Source organism: Hypanus sabinus, unplaced genomic scaffold (genome assembly GCF_030144855.1).
Source record: "Hypanus sabinus isolate sHypSab1 unplaced genomic scaffold, sHypSab1.hap1 scaffold_135, whole genome shotgun sequence".
NCBI classification, from domain to species: Eukaryota; Metazoa; Chordata; class Chondrichthyes; order Myliobatiformes; family Dasyatidae; genus Hypanus; species Hypanus sabinus.
The window spans coordinates 741,167-759,254 of record NW_026779420.1 but is presented as its reverse complement, the minus strand read 5'-3'; the positions used below and the strand labels follow the sequence as shown (position 1 = coordinate 759,254).

Genomic DNA, 18,088 nt, shown 5'->3' with positions numbered 1-18,088 from the left:
AGTGAGCTGTTGTAAAGCGAACGTCCGAAAAACGGGAGCCACCTGTATATAAAATCCAAAACCTAGGTGGTAAACGATATAGTCAATAGACAATAGGAAATAGGTGCAGAAGTAGACTATTCGGCCCCTCGAGTCTGCACCGCCAGTCTTACGATGATGTGGTAGATTCAATTTAGTTCATAAGATTGGAGGGGGAGGGAGGGAGGGAAGGAGAGGGAGAGGGAGAGGGAGATGTAATCCAAATAAACAGGTGTTGTCGACCTTTTCCAATGCCCATCAAATCTTCCAAGTCAGCCAGACGTGACCAACTCAAGAGCACCTTCTTCAAGAGAAAGTCTCCCAACCCAGGCAAGGGTTAGACTCACCGGTAGATCCCACAGGGTCGCTCTTACACGCACTAACAGCCACAGATCGATTCTTCTTTATCAATCCTCAAATCGCACCCTTGTGGGTACAAGAATGTCCAACTAGCAGAAACTTTCATCACTAGCCTTTGAGCGTCTGCGTGTCCTGCGAGAAAAGCAGTTACGTGTGTTTAAATACCGTTGTGCTGAACACCATCTGTCCATCACGTAGCTCCGCCCCCTCTCTCTGTAAGAAGTCGCTTGCTTGTTCTGTGTCGGTAGAGGATCATTCTGACCTTGCTTAACCACACAGAACATAAACATTAGCTGGTCACCATAGCAACCCAGCACTTCTGTAGAAATCCAACAGCGTGTCCAAAGTCAGTCTCGGTTCTCTTTGCATTTTAAAGAGACAGTTCACAGAAAGGGGACACATCACTCAGTCTCCACCCAAACGAGATTCTTCAGTTTGGCCAGACTGGGGTGGGCAGGCTATAACCCCCTCTGTTAAGCTGCCAGCAGAACTGAGAGCTACATAAGATTAGATGACTGAGTGAATCGCTTCCTACATTCACAGCCGGTGAATGGCCTCTCACACTGAGTGTGAACTCAGTGATGCACACTGGTTGATTTGGCTGAAAGAATCTTTTCCTAAAGTCTGAGCAGATCGGTCTCTACCCAGTGTGAAGTCACTGGTGTGCCTTTAGGATGGATGACTGAGTGAATCCTTTCCCACAGTCTGAGCAGGTGAACGGCCTCTCACCAGTGTGAACTCGCTGATGTATCTTCAGATGGGATGACGAAGCGAATCCCTTCCCACAGTCTGAGCAGGTGAACGGCCTCTCACCAGTGTGAACTCGCTGATGTATCTTCAGATGGGATGACGAAGCGAATCCCTTCCCGCAGTCTGAGCAGGTGATTGGCCACTCTCCGGTGTGAACTCCCTGGTGTGCCTTCAGTTGAGATAACTGAGTGAATCCTTTCCCACAGTCTGAGCAGGTGAACGGCTTCTCTCCAGTGTGAACTCGCTGATGTATCTTCAGATGGGATGACGAAGTGAATCCCTTCCCACAGTCTGAGCAGGTGATTGGCCACTCTCCGGTGTGAACTCCCTGGTGTGCCTTCAGTTGAGATGTCTGAGTGAATCCTTTCCCACAGTCTGAGCAAGTGAACGGCCTCTCTCCAGTGTGAACTCGCTGATGTATCTTCAGATGGGATGACGAAGCAAATCCCTTCCCACAGTCTGAGCAGGTGAATGGCCTCTCTCCAGTGTGAACTCGCTGATGTATCTTAAGTTGAGTTAATTCGGAGAATCCCTTCCCGCAGTATGAGCAGGTGAACGGCCACTCTCCAGTGTGAACTGACTGGTGTTTCAGTAACTTATATGACGAAGTGAATCCTTTCCCACAGTCTGAGCAGGTGAATGGCCTCTCCCCAGTGTGAACTGACTGGTGTCTCAGTAATTGAGCTGATGAAGTGAATGCCTTGCCACAGTCCGAACAGGTGAACGGCTTCTCCCCAGTGTGAATTCTTTGGTGTACCTTCAGTTGAGATGACTGAGCGAATCCCTTCCCACAGTCTGAGCAGTTGAATGGCCTCTCTCCGGTGTGAACTCGCTGATGTATCTTCAGTCGAGGTAATTCAGTGAATCGCTTCCCACAGTCTGAGCAGGTGAACAGCCACACTCCGGTGTGAACTGACTGGTGTCTCAGTAACTGATATGATGAAATGAATCCTTTCCCACAGTCTGAGCAGGTGAATGGCCTGGCCCCAGTGTGAACTGACTGGTGTCTCAGTAACTGAGATGACTGAGTGAATCGTTTCCCACAGTCCGAGCAGGGGAACAGCCGCTCCCGAGTGTGAACTCGCTGGTGAGCCATTAGGTCAGTTGACCCGAGTGAATCCTTCCCCACAAATTCAGCAGTTGTCCAGCCTCTGCCCAGTGTGAACTGACTGGTGTGTCCACAGGTGGGAAGACCAATTGAATCCCTTCTCACTCACAGGACAGGTGAATGGCCTTGCCCAGTGTGAACTCGCTGATGTACCTTCAGTTGAGATGACCGAGTGAATCCATTCCCACTGTCTGAGCAGATGAATGGGCTCCCCTCCATGTAAACTAACGGGCATGCCAGTTGGTCAGATGATCGAGTGAATCCCTCCCGACAGTCTGAGCAGGAAGGATGATTGACTGAAACCCTTGCTCCACTTCTTAAATATCTGGACAGAGACAGCAAAACTGGTGTGTTGTGTTTGAGATTCCCATACTCAAATTCCTTGCCATTTTTAACCTGTAAAAAGATTTACAAAATCCATCAATGGATATAGGACAACATTTCAGATGAGATTACTTGAGTGTCAAGGTGTGATCTGGCATCACACTGTTACAGTGAATTTTAACCCAAGTCGGAGAGAGAAATCACCTCCTGACTGGGCAGAGTGCTGGTATCTGGAAGACCATCAAACTCTCTGATGCTCTTCCTGTCTCTATAAGAATGGGGCATTTCTGCCATCTCCAATCTGTGACCTGGCTCAGTTTGACTCTCTCCATTGGTATTATTCTGTGTTCCCACTGAGCTGCATGGGTTCCTGGCCCCACAGTAACTGAAACACTCTCACGCAAATAGCCTACAATCCATTCCATGCACCCACAACTCTCTGTGTAAATAAAGTTACCCCTGACATCCCCTCCATATCAACTTTCAAGCACCTTGAAACTATACCCCCTCACACTAGCCATTTGAGCCCTGGGGTAAAAACCTCTGGCTATTCACACGATCAGTGTCCCTCATCATCCTATACATCTGAAAAAGGTTCTAAACATAAACAAAGATATTATACATTTCTTTGAGGATTTATTGGGAATAGACAACATTATGACAGTATAGATAGGGTACAGGTAAGCAGCTTTTTCCACTGAGGATGGGTGCGATGACAACCATAGGTCATGGGTAAGTGGGGAAGTGAAAATTTAATGGGAACATTTGGAAAAGCTCTTTACTGAAATGGTTGTGAGAGCGTGCAGTGAGATGCCAGTACAAGTGGTGAATATGAGTTCTGTTTCACCATTTAAAAGAAGTTTGGATGGGAGCCTGGATGGTAGGGGTTCGGCGGGCGATGGTCCCGGTGCAGTTAGTTGCATTAGACAGTTTAAATGTTTGTTTGGCATTGACTGGATTGGGCAAATAGCCTGTTTCCATACTGAACTTCTCCATGTTTCTGTGACAGAGAAGCTGGCCAAACTTGTTTGGAAGGGAAAGATAGGAGAGACAACGGAGCAGCAATGGCTGGAGTTTCTGGGAGAATTCAGGAGCTGAGTGATCGATACACCCCAAAGAAGTGGAAGCATTGTATAGGCAGGAAGACACAACTGTGGCTGAAATGAGAACCCAAAGCCAACATAAAAGCCAAAGAGAGGGCATTCAAAAGAGCAAAAACTATTGGAAGCTTTTAGAAACCAACAGAAGACGACTAAAAATAAGTCCGATGAGCTCGGGGGTGGAATTATGGTACTGTTGTCATTAATGAGTCTTGGTAGCACCCAACAGTCTGAGGTATTTAGAGGAACAAAATATCGGGGGCCTCAATATCTCTTGAAAACCAAGGTTCCCTGCACCAGTTACCTTTCAGCATACAAACTCTACACTCTCAAAAATGTCACTTCTGAAGGCCTCCCACTTACCAAGTACTCCTTTGCCAGAAAACGGCCTGTCCCAAACCACACTTGTCAGGTCCTTTTGACACCATCAAAACTGACCTTTCATCCCCTCTGTTCTGTTCTCCTAACGAATCCCCTATCACCTGTTTGACTTTCCTCTGCCAGGTAATCCCTCCCTCCCCAACAGTTTCTAAAGCGGCCCACCTGGCTGTTGTGTGAGATGGCAACAAGAGTACTCTGCGATGGCTATTTAACTTCATTCCCCTTCATGTCTCTCAACCAGTTTCCTGTGTCCTGCACCTTAGGTGTAACTCACCTCTCTTCATGTCATATCTATCATCCCCTCCAACTGGTGGATGATCCAAAATTCATCCATTTTCAGCTCCAACTCCTCAAAGTGCAGCTGGGTGCACATCTTGTAGGTGAGGGTGTCAGGGACACTGGAGTTCTCCACACCAATGTCCCCTCTAATTTGTAATCACCAGTGTGCACATAAATCTTGTACTGTGCATTCTTTTACCCAGTGACGACATGTGCACTGTGAATTTTATATAGAGAGGTATTCATTTTAACAGCCAGCAAAACACTTTCTGTAAGAACTGTGATCTCCTCTAGGCTCGATCCAGTTCATCTGCCCTCTCGCACCATGTCGCAGGCCTGTAACGGGTAATGAAGGATTTTCTCACCAGTGCTTTTGCACTTTGTCCATAAGTGGTTTGCTTGCTAAATTACACTTTAAAAAGTCAGATTTCCAAATATCACTCCAATTCTTCCCTCTTGTAAACTCTCCAACAACTTTTGCATCACCACAATACACACAGGTATCACCAGTTTCTGTATTGTACATAAATATTTCCCCTGAAGTCTCCCCCAATGACTGATGGTGGTGAACTCAGTGAATGAAATCCCAATGAATATGAAGGGAAGGGCAGTAGTCTGTCTCATTGGAGTCTTTCACATTTGTGAGGTGAAAGCTACTTGTTGCCCAGGGCAAAGGTTTTTGATATTATTATCTTCCAGAGAGAATGGGACAAAACATGTCGTCACGGGTAGAAAAGTCCAGAACAAGAGGAGGTGGAACAAGCAACACACACAAAATGCTGGAGGAACTCAGCAGGCCGGGCAGCATCTACGGAAAAGAGTACTAATGCTGAGTTCCTCCGGCATTTTGTGTGTGTTGCTTGGATTTCCAGCATCTGCAGATTTTCTCCTGTCAGTGATCGGAGGTAGAACAAAGGCGAATTTCTCAACTGGTGATGTAAAAGATTTTGTTCCCTTTCTCCGAGTTCCTCATCCTTGCATTTAGATAGCTGGAGCTCAGCTCTGTCTGAGAGATCCATCGGTTCCCATTCACTCAGCGGCCGGAAGCTCCCCGGGGCCCGTGTACGGATCGTGAGGCTGAGAGAGAGGGAAGAGAGCAGGACTGTCCCTGGATTGCGGACTGTGATGTCCGGATTTCACAGGAATCGTTCTGAAGTTGGTGTTTCAGAGAAAAACACGGAGAATCACTCTTACCTCCATCCGACATTTCCAAGGCCTTCAGTGTACTGTGCGCATGCGTGACACTCGGGGACGTCCTCAACCTGACGCCTGCGCATTTCATCGGTGCCTCAACGACGGCGAAATTTTTAACTCATGGCCCTATGGGTAATCACGGTGCCATTAAATATTTGTGCAGTTACCGGTTCAAGGTCCATACCTTATTTTTTTCGTGTGTATCGAAAAATCTGCAGCTGTTTTAACGCAGAAAGCGGCTCCCATAAGCAATATACTCAATATCAACGCGTATCTAATGCCAAAGTAAAATGCAGTTATAAAACACCGGAGATTATGCAGTTGCTTGGAATACAGAGTCGCACACACACAAAATGCTGGAGGAACTCTGCAGTTCAAGCAGCAACTAAGCAGGCTAGGCATGCTGAAAGGGCTCGGTGTAAACGTTGTCTTTTTATTCCTCTTCACAATTGCTGTCTGTTGATTTCCACCAGTATTTTGCAGAAATTAACCACCTTTTTTTTCGATCAACCAGTTTCCAAATGCTTCTAATCTTTCTTTTGTAGCCACATCCAGCTGGTCTGATTCCTCCTCCTCGTAAACTCTAGACCCCATCTCTCTTTGCAGCCCCAAAGCCTAACTCAATCTGGCAACTCTCTGGTTTTTGACTCTGCACCATCGCAGATTCACTCGCTAGTCTGCTGTCAGACTTCAGAGGTGCATTGTGTTACGAGACCGCAGGTTCGTTTACTGTGAGTGTCACGTTGAGTGCCTGAGTGAGGCGGGTCAGTGACGCGAAACACATAGGGGGAGGGAGGGAGGGAGAGGGGAAGGGGTAGAGGAGGGAGGGGGAGGGAGAGGAGAGATGGGGAGGAAAGGGGGGAGGGAATGTCAAAACCACAGTGAGCTCATCGTCTTATTCAGACTGGAGAAAATCATGCGGGTGTATAAGATGATGAGAGGCATTGGTCGTGTGGATAGCCAGAGGCTTTTTCCCAGGCTGAAACGGCTAACACGAGGGGGAATAGGTTTTAAACTGCTTGGAAGTAGGTACAGAGGAGATATCAGAGCTAAGGTTTTTTTTTAAGCAAACAGTGGTGTGTGTGTGTGTGTGTGGAATGCACTGTCAGCAATGGTGGTAGAGGCGGATACAATAGGGTCTTTTAAGAGACTCTGAGATAGGTACATGGAGCTTAGCAAAATAGATTTCTATGATTCTGTGAAATTCAACGGAAATCTCCTATTCCACGGAGTGGTGACTAGTTGCAACCTGACACCTCAGGGAGTGTGAGAGGGGAACAGCAGGGGTAGATTTTGATATCCGGATATGGAACAGAAACATGGGCAGGAACCAGATGGGCCGACTGGACTTTGTAGCGTCCATAGTGAGTGCAGTGGAGACAGTAAGTACCTGAAACATGGGATTTGATACAAAACTGGCTTATCTTTCACAGATCCACAATATTAAACTCCAGTCTAGTTTAAGGCTAACATCAGCCTTACAGACTCCTCCAAGGCTCAGTGACCAGGGTTCAGTCCTGGGTGCGATGAGCAGCCGCAAAAACTGCAGAATTTGACAGTAACAGTCCCTCGTGAACCTGCAGCTGCCTTCAGTTACTGTGATGGTTAAACATTTAACACAGATATGATTTGAACTTCCTCCCTGATGTAGGAGGGTTCAGTCCGAAGATGTAGGGGAGAAGGAAAACAAAAAGATAATAAAGTTGTGTGCACCGTTAGGGATAAGCAGAGAGGAAGAGGTGGAGAGTTTCTTAAATGCATTTATTTTAATGCTAGGAGCATTGCAAGAAAGGTGGATGAGGTTAGAGCAAGGATTGATACCTGGAAATATGATGTTGTAGCTATTAGTGAAACATGTTGCAGAAGGGGTGTGATTGGCAACTAAATATTCCTAGATTACGTTGCTTCAGGTGTGATAGAATCAGAGGGGCAAGAGGGGAAGGCGTTGCATTGCTTGTCCAAGAAAATATCAGGGCGGTGTTTTCACTGGATAGATTAGAGGGCTCGTCCAGGGGGACTATTTGGGTGGAATTAAGGAATGGGAAAGGTGTAGTAACACTTAAAGGGGTGTATTATAGACCACCTAATGGGGAGCGAGAATTGGATGAGCAAATTTGTAAGGAGATAGTAGTTATTTGTCGTAAGCACAAGGTTGTGATTGTGGCAGATTTTAATTTTCCACACATAGACTGGGAAGCCCATTCTGTAAAACGGCTGCATGGTTTTGAGTTTGTAAAATGTGTGCAGGATAGTTGTTTGCAGCAATACATAGAGATACCAACTAGAGAAGTGGCAGTGTTGGATCTCCTGCTGGGAATGAGATAGCTCAGGTGACGGAGGTATGTGTTGGGGACCACATAGTGTCCAGTGATCACAATACCATTTGTTCCAAAATAATTATGGAGAAGGATCGGACTGGAACCAGGGTTGAGATTTTTGATTGGAGAAAGGCTAACTTTCAGGAGATGCAAAAAGATTTAGGAGTGGATTGGGACAATTTGTTAATGGGAAGGATATAATAGAGAAATGGAGGTCATTTAAAGGTGAATTTTTGAGGGTACAGAATCTTTATGTTCCTATTAGGTTGAAAGGAAAGGTTAAAAGTTCGAGAGGGCCAAGGTTTTCAAGAGATATTGGAAACTTGGTTTGGAAAATGAGAGAGATCTATAATAAATATAGGGAGCATGGAGCAATTGTGGTGCTCGGGGAATATAAAGAATGTAAAAAGAATCTAATATAAAGAATGTAAAAATGTAAAAATAAATTAGAAAAGCTAAAAGAGGATATGAGGCTGCTTTGGCAAGTAAGGTGAAAATGAATCCAGAGGGTTTCTACAGTTAAGTTAATAGCAAAAGGATAATGAGGGATAAAATTGGTCCCTTAGAGAATCAGAGTGGACAGCTATGTGTGGAGCCGAAACGAGTGGGGGAGGTTTTGAAAATTTTATTTTCATCAGTATTCACTTAGGAGAATTATATTGAATTGTGTAAGGTAAGGGAAACAAGTCGGGTAGTTATGGAAACTAAGATGATTAACGAAGAGGAAGTACTAAAGCTTTTAAAGAATATAAAAGTGGACAAGTCTCCGGTCCTGATAGGATATTTCCTAGAACCTTGAGGGAAGTTAGTGTAAAAATAGCAGGGACTCTGACAAAAATATTCCTAATGTCATTTGAAAGGGGGATGGTGCCAGAGAATTGGCGTATTGTTGTTCTATTGTTTAAAAAGGTATCTCAGAGTAAACCTAGCAATGATGGGCCTGTAATTTGACATCAGTGGTGGGTAAATTAATGGAAAATATTCTTAGATATGGTATATATAACTATCTGATTAGACAGGGTCTGTTTAGGAACAGTCAACATGGATTTGTGTGTGGAAGGTCATGTTTGATAAAACATATTGAACTTTTTGAAGTGGTTACTAGGAAAGTTGACAAGGATAAAGCAGTGGATGTTGTCTATATGGACTTCAGTAAGGCCTTTGACATGATTCCACATGGAAGGTTAGTTAGGAAGGTTCAATCGTTAGGTATTAATTTTGAAGTAGTAAAATGGATTTATCAGTGGCTAGATGGGAGAGTAATGGTGGATAACTGTTTGTCCGGTTAGAGGCCGGTGACTAGTGGTGTGCCTCTGGGATCTGTACTGGGTCTAATGTTGTTTGTTATATACATTAATGATCTGGATGATGGGGCGGTAAATTGGATTAGAAAGTATGCAGATGATACTAAGATAGGTGGCGTTGTGGATAATGAAGCAGGTTTTTAAAGCTTGCAGAGAGAATTAAGCCAGTTAGAAGAGTGGACAGAAAGATGTCAGATGGAGGTTAATGCTGATGTGTGAGGTGCAACATTTTGGTAGGTCTAATCAAAATAGGACATACATAGTAAACAGTAAGACATTGAAGAATGTAGTAGAACAGAGTGATCTGTGGGGCATAGATAATAGAATGATGGTGAATAGTCCCCTGAAGGTGGAATCTCATGTGGATAGGGTTGTGAAGAAAGATTTTGGTATGCTGGCCTTTATAAATCAGAGCATTGAGTATAGCAGTTGGGATGTAATGTTAAAAATATACAAGGCATTGTTCAAGCCGAATTCAGAGTACTGTGTACAGTTCTGTTCACCGAATTATAGGAAAGGTGTCAATATAATAGAGTACAGAGAAAATTTACCAGAATGTTACGTGGGTTGCAGCACCTAAGTTACAGAGAAAGGTTGAACAAGTTAGGTCTTTATTCTTTGGAGCATAGAAGATTGAGTGGGGACTTGATAGAGGTATTTAAAAATATGACGGAGATAGATGAAGTTGATGCGGATAGACTTTTTCCATTGACAGTCGGGGAGATTCAAACAAGAGGACATGATTTGAGAGTTAGGGGGCAAAAGTTTAGAGGTAACACAAGTGGGAACTTCTTTACTCAGAGAGTGGTAGCTGTGTGGAGGAGCTTCCAGTAGAAGTGGTAGAAGCAGGTTCGATATTTTTTAAAAAATGGATAGGTACATGGACGGGAAAGGAATGGAGGGCTATGGGCTGAGTGCAGGTCGGTGGGATTAGGTGAGAGTAAGCTTTCAGCACGGACTAGAAGGGCCGAGATGGCCTGTTTCCGTGCTGTAATTATTATATGGTTATATAATAACCATCCAGAAATTATATTACAGGATGAACAAGCAGGACTAACTCCCTCAATAGTTATAACCATTCCCAACACCCACATCTCCATCGACCAATGGAGCACCTCACAACAGGTATTGTTTCTGTCATCAGTCAGACAACCCAATTATTTTCTGTCAATCAGCTTCAAAATGTTCCTATTTTGTTATTTGTTTCCACTTCCTGCTGCTGATTCCCTTCTCATAATACGTTCTTACCCCAACCATCTTCCAGAGCCACAAACTCTACCCTGTGCAGACCTGCCTCTGGCTTCTGACCATGATTCTTTGAACATCCAACTGATGGCTTCCGATTTTAATTCCAGTCTTTAAACGACACTTGTGTTTTCAACTATCCTTTGTTAGTAGGAAAAATGACCCATAAAATGGAAATGAGTCGTGATTATTGAGGTTAACTACCAATGTCATTCTTCCTCATCCAGAGATCTGAGGGGCGAAGAACATCTCAGACAGAACTGCAGTCAGCTCAACTTCTTCAGTCCACAGAGAATTCAAGGGAAACCTCTTCACCCACAGAGTGATGACTGTTTGGAACCCATCACCACAGGGAGAGTGAGAGTTGAATAACAGGGGATGATTTAAAAGGACTGTCGTGGAATTGAATCTCAGCAAAGTCCAGGCGGCCTGAGTTGACTCTCTACTGTGTGTTATAATTTCACTAAGTACCAGAGACAGAGTTTAAAATAGAACTGATTTATTTGTCACAGATGCAGAATATTAAACTCCAGTCCTATTAAAGGTGAATGTGCAGCAGAAGAAACTCCTCCCATGCCCATTGACCAGGATGCAGAACTGGGTGTGGTGAGCAACAGCAATAATTGCAGAGTTCAGCACCGACAGTCACTCTCGAAATTGCATTCAGCAACGGTGATTGACACACATCCAGTGAACGGTCTCTCCAGTGTGAACTCAATGATGCACATTTGGTTGATTTGACTGAGAGAATCTCTTCCCAAAGTCCGAGCAGGTGTCTGGAGTCTCCCCGGTGTGAACTCGCTGATGTACCTTAAGTTGAGATGACAAAGTGAATCTTTTCCCACATTCTGAGCAGGTGAACGGCCTCTCTCCAGTGTGAACTCGCTGATGTGCTTGTAGGTGGGATGACTGAGTGAATCCCTTCCCACAGTCCGAGCAGGTGAACGGCTTCTCCCCAGTGTGAACTCGCTGATGTGCTCGCAGGTGGGATGACTGAGTGAATCCTTTCCCACAGTCCGAGCAGGTGAATGGCCTCTCCCCAGTGTGAACTCGCTGATGTGCTTGTAGGTGGGATGACTGAGTGAATCCTTTCCCACAGTCTGAGCAGGTGAATGGCCTCTCCCCAGTGTGAACTCGCTGATGTGCTTGTAGGTGGGATGACTGAGTGAATCCTTTCCCACAGTCTGAGCAGGTGAACGGCCTCTCCCCAGTGTGAACTTGCTGATGAATCTCCAGTTGAGATGACGAAGTGAATCTTTTCCCACAGTCTGAGCAGGTGAATGGCCTCTCCCCCATGTGAACTCGCTGATGTACCTTACGTTTATATGATGAAGTGAATCCTTTCCCACAGTCTGAGCAGGTGAACGGCCTCTCACCAGTGTGTACTAACTGATGTCTCAGTAGGTGAGATGACAACGCAAATCCCTTCCCACAGTCTAAGCAGGAGAATGGCTTCTCCCCAGTGTGAACTCGCTGATGTACCTTAAGCTTATATGACGAAGTGAATCCTTTCCCACAGTCTGAGCAGGTGAACGGCCTCTCCCCAGTGTGAACTGACCAGTGTGCTTGTAGGGTAGCAAACTGTGTGAATGCCTTCCCACAGTCTAAGCAGGTGAATGGCCTCTCCCCAGTGTGAACTCGCTGATGTGCTTCTAGGTGGGATGACTGAGTGAATCCTTTTCCACAGTCCGAGCAGGTGAACGGCCTCTCACCAGTGTGAACTCGCTGATGTACCTTAAGTTGAGATGATAAAGTGAATCTTTTCCCACAGTCTGAGCAGGTGAACGGCCTCTCACCAGTGTGTACTAATTGATGTCTCAGTAGGTGAGATGACAACGCGAATCCCTTCCCACACTCTGAGCAGGTGAACGACCTCTCCCCAGTGTGAACTCGCTGATGTGCTTGTAGGTGGGATGACTGAGTGAATCCTTTTCCACAGTCTGAGCAGGTGAACGGCCTCTCCCCAGTGTGTGCTAACTGATGTCTCAGTAGGTGGGAAGACAACGCCAATCCCTTCCCACAGTCTGAGCAGGTGAACGGCCTCTCCCCAGAGTGAACTCGCTGATGTAGCTTAAGATTAGATGACAAAGAGAATCCTTTCCCACAGTCAGAGCAGGTGAATGGCCTCTCACCCGTGTGAACTGACTGATGACTCAGTAGGTGAGCTGACAACGTGAATCCCTTCCCACAGTCTGAGCAGGTGAATGGCCGCACCCCGGTGTGAACTCGCTGGTGAGCCATTAGGGTGGATGACTGAGCAGATAAATGGATTCCCCCCGTGTAAATTGACTGCATGTCAGTCGGTCAGATGATCGATGAATCTCTCCCACAGTCTGAATAGGAATAATGATTGAGTGAATCACTCCCCACAGCCTGAATAGGAATAACGATCGAGTGAAACTCTCCCCCAGTCTGAATAGGAATAATGATCGAGTGAATCACTCCCCACAGCCTGAGTAGGAATGATGATCGAGTGAATCCCTTGTTCCAGTTCTTAAATATCTGGACATAGACAACAAAACAGCGTGTTGTGTTTGACCTCCCCGTAGATAATTTCCTTGTTGTTTTTAACCTGAAAAAGATTTATAGTACATCAATGTGTGAAGGACAATATGTCAGACGAGATTACTTGAGGTGTCAAGGTGTGATCTGGCATCACACTGTTACAGTGAGGTTCAACCCAAGTTGGAGAGAGAAGTCATCTTCCAGCTGGGCACAGTGCAGGTATCTGGAATGACCATCAAACTCTCTGATGATCTTCCTGTCTCTATAAGAATGGGGCATTTCTGCCGTCACCAATCTGTGACCTGGCTCAGTTTGACTCTCTCCATTGGTATTGTTCCCTGTTCCCACTGAGCTGCAAGAGTGCCTGGCCCCACAGTAACTGAAACAGACTCACACAAATACCCTTTGTTGACGTGCAGCTGGGATTTTCTTTTATCTATTGTCAATGTGAAGTGCCACAGTTTTGAAGCCATGCAAACGTTTCCTGCCCAGATGAATAGTTGGTCCGCACAGCTGTTAAAAGTTATTAAATGAATAATCATATTATTTCAGGTTCTTGTCACAATCATAGAAAAGCACAACACAGAATCAGGCCCTTTGGCCCATCTAGTTTGTGTTGAATTACTTAAACTGTCTGTTCCTGTACCCCTGCCCTCCAGGTGCCTATACAACCCTCTTAGAAGTTGAAACTGAGCTCGCATGGACCAGCTGGGTTTTCTGCTCATTCCACACCCGGATGACCGTCAGTGGAAGAAGTTTCCCCTCATGTCCCCTTAACATTTCACCTTTCACCCTAAACCCATGGCCTCTGGTTGTAGTCCCACCCAATCTCAGTGGAAAAAGCCAGCTTGCATTTACCCCATCTATAACCCTCATGATTTTGGTATGCCTCCGTCAAATCTCCCCTCAATCTTCTACATTCCAAGGAATTCCAATTTTGGGGGATATTAACTTGCGAGTGGATTGGGAAAATCAGGTCAGCACTGAATCCCAAGAGAGAGAATTTGTAGAACGTCTATGAGATGGCTTTTTAGAACAGCTTGTTGTTGAGCCCACTAGGGGATCAGCTATACTGGATTGGGTATTGTGTGATGAAACAGAGGTAATTAGAGAGATGGAAGTGAAGGAACCCTTAGGAGGCAGTGATCACAACATGACTGAGTTCCTGTGAAATTTGAGAAAGAGAAGCTGAAATCCGATGTGTCGGTATTTCAGTGGAGTAAAGGAAATTACAGTGGCATGAGAGAGGAACTGGCCAAGGTTGACTGGAAAGGGACACTAGCAGGAAGGACGGCAGAGCAGCAGTGGCTGGAGTTATGTGAGAAGTGAGGAAGGTGCAGGACAGATATATTCCAAAGAAGAAGAAATTTTCGAATGGAAAAAGGATGCAACCGTGGCTGACAAGAGAAGTCAAAGCCAAAGTTAAAGTAAAGCAGAGGGCATAGAAGGACGCAAAAATTAGTGGGAAGACAGGGGATTGGGAAGTTTTTAAAAGCTTACAGAAGGAAACTAAGTAGGTCATTTAGAGGGAAAAGATGAACTATGATAGGAAGCGAGCAAATAATATCAAAGATGATACTAAAAGCTTTCTCAAGTATATAAAGAGTAAAAGGCTTTGTGAATAGATATAGGACTGATAAAAAATGATGCTGGCAAATTGTAATGGGAGATAAGAAGATGGCGGAGGAACTGAACGAGTATTATGCATCAGTCTTCACTGAGGAAGACATCAGAAATATACCGGACATTCAAGGGTGTCAGGGAAGAGAAATGTGCACAGTCACAATTACGACAGAGGAAGTACTCAGAAAGCTGAATAGTCTAAGGGTAGATAGATCTCCTGGACCAGATGGAATGCACCCTCGTGTTTTGTAGGAGGTAGCAGTGGAGATTGCGGAGGCATTAGCAATGATCTTTCAAAAGTCAATAGACTGTGGCATGGTTCCGGAGGACTGGAAGACTGCAAATGTCACACTGCTACTTAAGAAAGGGGCAAGGGAGAAAAAGGAAATTATAGACCTGTTATCTTGACAGCGGTGGTTCGGAAGTTGTTGGAGTCGATTGTCAAGGATGAGGTTACGGAGTACCTGGAGGCATATGACAAGATAGGCTGAACTCAGCATGGTTTCCTTAAAGGAAAATCCTGCCTGTCAAACCTAGTGTAATTTTTTGAGGGAATCACAAGTAGGCTAGACAAGGGAGACGCAGTGGATGTTGTGTATTTGGATTTTCAGAAGGCCTTTGACAAGGTGCCACACGAGGCTGCTAAACAAGATAAGAGTCCATGGAATTACGGGAAAATTACATACGTGGATAGAGCGTTGGTTGATTGGCGGGAAACAGAATGTGGAAATAAAGGCATTCCCATTGAGTCCTGACGAAGGGTCACGGCCCAAAACGTGGACAGTGCTTCTCCTTATAGATGCTGCTTGGCCTGCTGTGTTCCACCAGCATTTTGTGTGTGTTGTTTTATAAAGGCATCCCATGCTGGTTGGCTGCCGGTTACCAGTGGTGTTCCACAGGGGTCCGTGTTGGGGCTGTTTCTTTTTACGTTGTGTATCAACGATTTGGATTATGGAATAGATGGCTTTGTGGCTAAGTTTGTTGATGATACTAAGATAGGTGGAGGGGCTCGTAGTACTGAGGAAACAGAGAATCTGCAGAGAGCCTTGGATAGATTGGGGGAATGGGCAAAGAAGTGGCAATTGAATTACATTGTCTGAAAGTGTATGGTCATGCACTTTGGTAGAAGAAATAAACGGGCAGACTATTATTTAAATGGGGAGAAAATTCAGAGTTCTGAGATGCAACGGCACTTGGGAGTCCTTGTGAAGGATACCCTTAAGGTTAACCTCCAGACTGAGTTGGTGGTGAAAATGGCGAATGCAATGTTGGCATTCATTTCTAGAGGAACATAGAGTATAGGAGCAGGGATGTGATGTTGAGGCACTGGTAAGACATCACTTGTGTGCAGTTTTGGGCTCCTTATTTAAGAAAGGATGTGCTGACATTGGAGAGGGTTCAGAGAAGATCCACTGGAATGATTCCAGGAATGAGAGGGTTAACAAATGAGGAACGTTTGACCACTCTTGGACTGTACTCATTGGTGTTTAGAAGAATGCGGGGGGACATCACAGAAATATTTTGAATGTTGAAAGACATGGACAGAGTGGATGTGGCAAAGTTGTTTCCTATGGTGGGGGAGTCCAGTACGAGAGGACATGACTTGCGGATTGCAGGGCGCCCATGCAGAACGGAGATGCGAAAACATTTTTTCAGCCAGAGGGTGGTGAATCTGTGGAATTTGTTGCCACCAGCGGCAGTGCAGGCCAAGTCATTGGGTGTATTTAAGGCAGAGATTGATAGGTATCTGTGTAGTCAGGGCATCAAAGGTTATGCTGAGAAGGCGGGGGAATGGGGAGATTGGATCAGCTCATGTTGAAATGGAGGAGCAGACTCGATGGGCTGAATGGTCGACTGCTGCTCCTTTGTCTTATGGTGATTCCTGTGTCTGCACCCTGGAAGCCTCAAGAAACGATAATGATCATGAATCAGGCCCCAGATAGAAAAGAAAATCCAGCACAGTTTGCTCAGTGTGTCCAGAGTACTACACAAATGTTTAATGCGACTCCGTAAGATTTAACTGCTGCATGATTCTCTCAGCTGATGAGGGGCGGAAATGGAAGGCAGAATTGAGATACCAAACCTATCAGGAGTTACAGGCGGAAAACCATAATGAGAATGAACAGACAGACCAGATCATTCAAGCATTGGAAAGGGCTGTCCAGCAACCTGTAGCATCACTAAAGTACCTGGATGCAAACATAACCCTGGGGAAATCAGGACCAGACTATTGGGAGTGATTTGTGGCCTGCTACGGCATTTTCACAGGAGACCAAACATTTAATGATGGGAATCTGTCCCCCCTGTTCAATGCCCTACTGCTCCAATGCTTACCAACAAAGTTAGCCAACAGGATTAAAACAAATAATATGGACTGGCCTGACAATGACTGAAATAGAATGCGACGAGCTTTGACATATTATTGGGACCCGGCTTTTGAATCCCGATCAACCCCGAAGGGAACTAATATTTAAAATGAACATGTTCAGCAGGAAGGATGCGAGCGGGCTACATCTGGGGATCAGAAATGGGATCAAAAACCTACCAAGGGACAGATGGGGACAATAACCCATTTAGAAATGGACAAGCAAGGATGCCTCCTACTCTGAGTATCATCCCTCAGGAAGAGCCCAGTGTAATATTGACAGATGCTGGAATTTCAATTCCGTTTATGATTGATATGGGGCAACCACAACCAGTCTCGATCAGGAAATAGTATCGGAAAAGGGATTCCAGCTATCAGATGCTACAATCACTGTCTGGGTTCGAAGGCACGGAACGTACGTATTCACGTACCCAGCCACAGCAGGTGGAATTCCAGGGGAAGCAGTGTGAGGTTTCATTTACTGTCACCACCAGACGGGGGTGTAATCTCGTAGGGAGAGACTTGCTCTGTCTGTTGGACGTCGAGATTCTATGCACGGACAAGGATATCATGCTGTTACTGCGAACAACTGATAGCTTCCTCTGACCACCCAGTGGTGGGCACTTTATCTGGACTCCACCACATTTGAACCCCTTCTGCCAGTGGCCAGCTCTCATGTGACTCTGTGTTATGACCCTACGTGGTGCTCAACTGAGGAAAACTAATATTTTGCACCCCTCGAGGGACAGAAATTCCCAGTCATGGTGATTGGAGAGGATAAAGGAAGAGACAGCATTGCATTTCTGGCCAAAGTTCCAAATTTCTTTTGGCGACAGACAGGACTGGTGGTTCCCCATACCACCTTCAGGGTTTGCCCTGGGTTCAAGCCAAAGAGCCGAGGGCTCCTTGCCCACACCCTGACGAAACAGGCCTCCAGCACCGACGGAGACTGGCAAAATTGGTCCTCTTGAAGATCAGAGTGGTCACCTATGAATGGAACCAAAAGAAATTGGGGGGATCTTAAATGTATTTTTTTGCTCCTGTATTTACTAAGGAAATTGGCATGAAGTCAATGGAAGTAAGGCAAACAAGAATTAAGGTCATGGAATCTATACAGAAAGAAGAAGAGGAGGTGCTTGCTATCTAGAGGCAAGTCAGAGTAGATAAATCTCTTGGACCTGACAGGGTATTCCCTCGGACTTTGAAGGAAACTA

The 18,088-nt window shown here is 45.4% G+C and overlaps 1 protein-coding gene and 1 pseudogene across 1 annotated transcript in view; both read right to left on the bottom strand.

The window, feature by feature from the left end:
* Nucleotides 1-1,018: 1,018 nt before the first annotated feature.
* On the bottom strand, nucleotides 1,019-4,566 carry LOC132386857 (zinc finger protein 229-like; annotated as a pseudogene).
* Nucleotides 4,567-10,901: 6,335 nt separating this feature from the next.
* Nucleotides 10,902-18,088, bottom strand: part of LOC132386868 (zinc finger protein 850-like) — a 32,422-nt gene continuing 25,235 nt past the window's right edge. The window contains exon 5 of the mRNA XM_059959224.1: nucleotides 10,902-12,634. Coding sequence (XP_059815207.1) covers nucleotides 11,096-12,634 — 1,539 coding nt within the window. The 3' untranslated portion in view covers nucleotides 10,902-11,095. The remainder of the gene's footprint in view (nucleotides 12,635-18,088) is intronic.